The sequence below is a fragment of the Cyprinodon variegatus genome, unplaced genomic scaffold, assembly GCF_000732505.1.
Source record: "Cyprinodon variegatus isolate N-32 unplaced genomic scaffold, C_variegatus-1.0 Scaffold504, whole genome shotgun sequence".
NCBI classification, from domain to species: Eukaryota; Metazoa; Chordata; class Actinopteri; order Cyprinodontiformes; family Cyprinodontidae; genus Cyprinodon; species Cyprinodon variegatus.
This window is the reverse complement of record NW_015150957.1, coordinates 201,910-205,511: the sequence shown is the minus strand read 5'-3', so window position 1 is coordinate 205,511 and position 3,602 is coordinate 201,910. Positions and strand designations below refer to the sequence as shown.

Genomic DNA, 3,602 nt, shown 5'->3' with positions numbered 1-3,602 from the left:
TTTATTACCTACTGGAAATTAAGTTGAAAAAAAGTTATCAGGTTAAGAAACAAAGGTAAGAAGCTACTTGGTCCCAATGGAATTTCCCATTGGGAACCTGCTAGCACTAAGTTGCTAACTGGTTAGCAAGATGTTTCCGACAAACTGGCCACAACCAAACTTGCTTGTGAACCTTCCGCCACAACAATCCCGCCCCCTTGATAATCGACCAATCACATTCACTTTATTCACTCGTGTAAAGTCGGGCACCACTGGGAGAATTCAGAAATGCAACGATTGGAACGGCCGCTTCCATACAACTGTAAATAAATAACAACCATTTAATTTATTATTATTAATTAAAAATTACACTGGAAAAACGATCTAGAAACATGTTAAAATTTCTTAAATTAAGTCTATTTACCCTTAATTTGAGCAGGTTAATTAGATAGTTTGCCAATGGAATAAGTATTTTTACTCTTAAAGTAAGATATTTAGATAATATGCAATTGAAATAAGACAATGCAATAATGTTTTCTTATTTTTTGTGTAAGTTGTCTTGTTCCATTGGCAAAATGTCTCTTTTACCTCCTCAAGCCAAAAAAAATGAAGTTATTTATAGAAAAAATGACTTATCTAGATTTCTATTTTTTCCAGTGTAAATGTCACTAAGAAATACTTATTTTTAAAAAGTATATTAAATTCACTTTATATGTTTAAAGAATAGTAAGTAAATATAGTATTAAGTGAATGTAACTATTTTGTCCTGTTTTTGGGTCACTAAGGCTTCAATTGGTATTAAAATGTCTTAAATCAGTCTTTCAGAAGTCTTAAAATTGTTACCGCGTCATAAATAGGATTTTGTTTTTGGAATCCATCCATCTAATTTCTGCATCTGGTTCAAAATGCATGTTTTCTAAACAAAAGCAATTCTACTTCTTCAAACTTGCAAACGAAGTCCAGTGAAAGGTATTTTTGAAATGTTTTTTGGAATAAAAAACGGATGTTTGCATAAAGTTCTCCACCCAGAATCAGCCTGTGGATGGATGAACCGGGTGGGACCAACCCCCAAAACGTTTGCAGCCAATAAAATCCCAGTGAGGAACATTGACATTTTATTGGATCATCAAAATCGAAGAAGAACAAAAAAACTGGAATGAAAACTTGTTAGACACATAATGTGTTCTGTATCTAAAGTATCCATAGATCCAGAGTCTGGTTTGGTCCAGATGGGCTTTGTGGATGTGGAGGTGGGGGGGGTCAGAGGTAGCTGAGCATTAGGGGGTGGGTGGGGGCTAATGGGTGCAGGAACAGGCCCTTCAGCACAGCTCCAGACTCATTAATCATGGTGTCAGCTGTAAATGTGTTTGGGGTTAGGGAGTGTTATCCTATCCCTTCTCTATCTGCTTCTGCATGGTCACACAACACCGGCCGACCCCCGCTACCCCCGGCTCTGCCCCCCCACACACACGACACCCCATCCTCCCCTTCCTTTCACACCTTCCCTCCGTGCTATTAGTTGGGCTATAGGTGTGTGAACATGTAGGAAAGTCTTTCTGGTCGTGACCGTAGCTGACGGCCAGACCTATCTGAGCTAGATAACGCCGCCGCCGTGCGGAGTGACCTCTGCGCCCTCAGATGGAGCGAGGAAGACAGGACGGGTCGGACAAAAGAAGAAGCGGCGTCCAGGAAGAGGAAATGAAAGCAGAAAGAGACCAAAAGCAGCGAGGCGGAGGTAGAGCGGGAAAAAAACGGACATCCGATAACTCCCACTCTTCCCTTCCGGACTTGGTTTGGGCAAAAGGAGTCCTTCACACTTCAGAGTGTCAGTGGGATCTATTAAAAAGCCATTATTTGAATTGTATTCCTCTCTCCGTTACAATCAAGTTAAAAGGAATTCTCCATTCAGCCTCGGTTTGCTGCCGCGTCCAACTGAGCCAATTAGGGCTTATTAATAATGGAGGAACTCCAAATAGGCACTAAACTCCATAATTGTGCAGAGATCTGTCAGTGAGGCCTGCTGGCTGCACTCCACCATCCTGAAGCTCCTGCAAACTTCCAGCTCCCATCGTGTCACTCTGTAATTAGAGCTTCAATGCTGATGGTTTTAGAGCCATTTCCATGCAGTTGGAGATTGCTGCAACTCCACTCCGCCCCCCCCAAACATCCACGGTTCTGGTGGCAGGTGATAATGGGCCCACGGATGAGGCCCCCGGACCGGAGTTCATTGCCAAAGGCAGCGGGGCGTATTCAGTCAACAAGGAATTAGCATGCAAATGGGCTGGAGGGAAGAGGGCGGGGCCGATCGGGCGAGAGTTTAAGGTCGGAGGTCAGACGCTCCTCAGGGTTTATTGCACAGCTGTCAATCAGCGGCTGCCCCGGGGCAGGAGCCTGCGACAAAAGGAACAAAGATGGCCGACAAAGAGGGCCCCCAGACTTTGGTTCCACTTCCTGTTCTTGGGCATTACTGGAGTCCCCCCCCAATTAACGGAGTGCCAATCATGCAGCCGGTGAGGCGGCGACCGGCGGCGACCGGCGGGTACCTCAGAGACGCTGGTGTCCAGTTCCCCACGCCACCTCCTGCTGGTTCTGACATTATTATTCATCTTCACTTTTTTAACTTTGGAAAACTTTTTATGTCTCCTGAACTTTTTCACAGTTTTCCTTTGAATAATTTTATGTGTTTGGGGGGGGTTCGTATGTTTTGATTTATTGGATCTCTGTAGGTCTTCCTGAAATATAAACCACCTCATCAACAAAACAAGCTATAAATGAAGCTTTTCACTCATCTGACAGCACTAGATAGGATTAATGTTTCCTCCGATTTAAGCCCATTTTGTGGCACATATTTACCACCATATTTTGACCTAAAGCAGCGGTCTATAAGTCCTTGTGCTGCGTTCACAGCGCACGCGTTTTGAGCAGCAGCAACGGGTTACATGCAAAGTCTATGGTTGAGGCGCATCAAGGTGCATCAAAAGGAAAATTTTAACTTTTCCTGCTCGACGCATCAAAATACATTTAAGTAACGGAGATGAGTATAATTAGTAATATGGATCATTTGAATATCATTATAAGAAAGTGAAATTCAATGCATTTATTCCCATTATGCTAAAATGTTTATAGAAATATTGATAATAAATCATTAATTCGTCCCCTAATTCAATGTTGATGCATGAAACCGTGAAGTGATGTTTTTTGGTTTTGACTTTTATCTAGAAAAGTTTGAACTTGTTATTGCGAAACTTTTATAGCAGGTTATAGGAGAACAATGCAAGATTTTAATTTAAACTCTATTTAACCAGGATGGTCCCACTGGAAAAAACTCCAGGCCAAGAAGCAGCGACAAGTAAAGAAAAACAGCGAAGGATGAAAAATAGCTCAAAAACTTTAGTTTGTAAATAAAGGCGCTTGGTGAGAAAAGTTCTGGTGATTTAAAAGTGAGTTCTAACACGGTTTGACTCTTTGATATTTGGACTTAATTTTAGGACTTATCTGAGAGAAAAACAACATTAATATGAAAAAGTGAACAGACTGAGATCAACCGGTTAAAGGGCCAAACTAAAAATCACCAAAAATGATTCTTAAAAATTCAAATCTGCTGCTGATCTTCAAGCCTTTGG

At 41.7% G+C, this 3,602-nt stretch overlaps 1 protein-coding gene across 1 annotated transcript in view; it reads left to right on the top strand.

The window, feature by feature from the left end:
* epha4 (EPH receptor A4) overlaps positions 1–3,602 on the top strand; it is an 80,338-nt gene that overhangs the window by 69,412 nt on the left and 7,324 nt on the right. Inside the window, 2 exon segments of the mRNA XM_015390559.1 lie at positions 2,216–2,232; positions 3,006–3,060. Coding sequence (XP_015246045.1) covers positions 2,216–2,232; positions 3,006–3,060 — 72 coding nt within the window.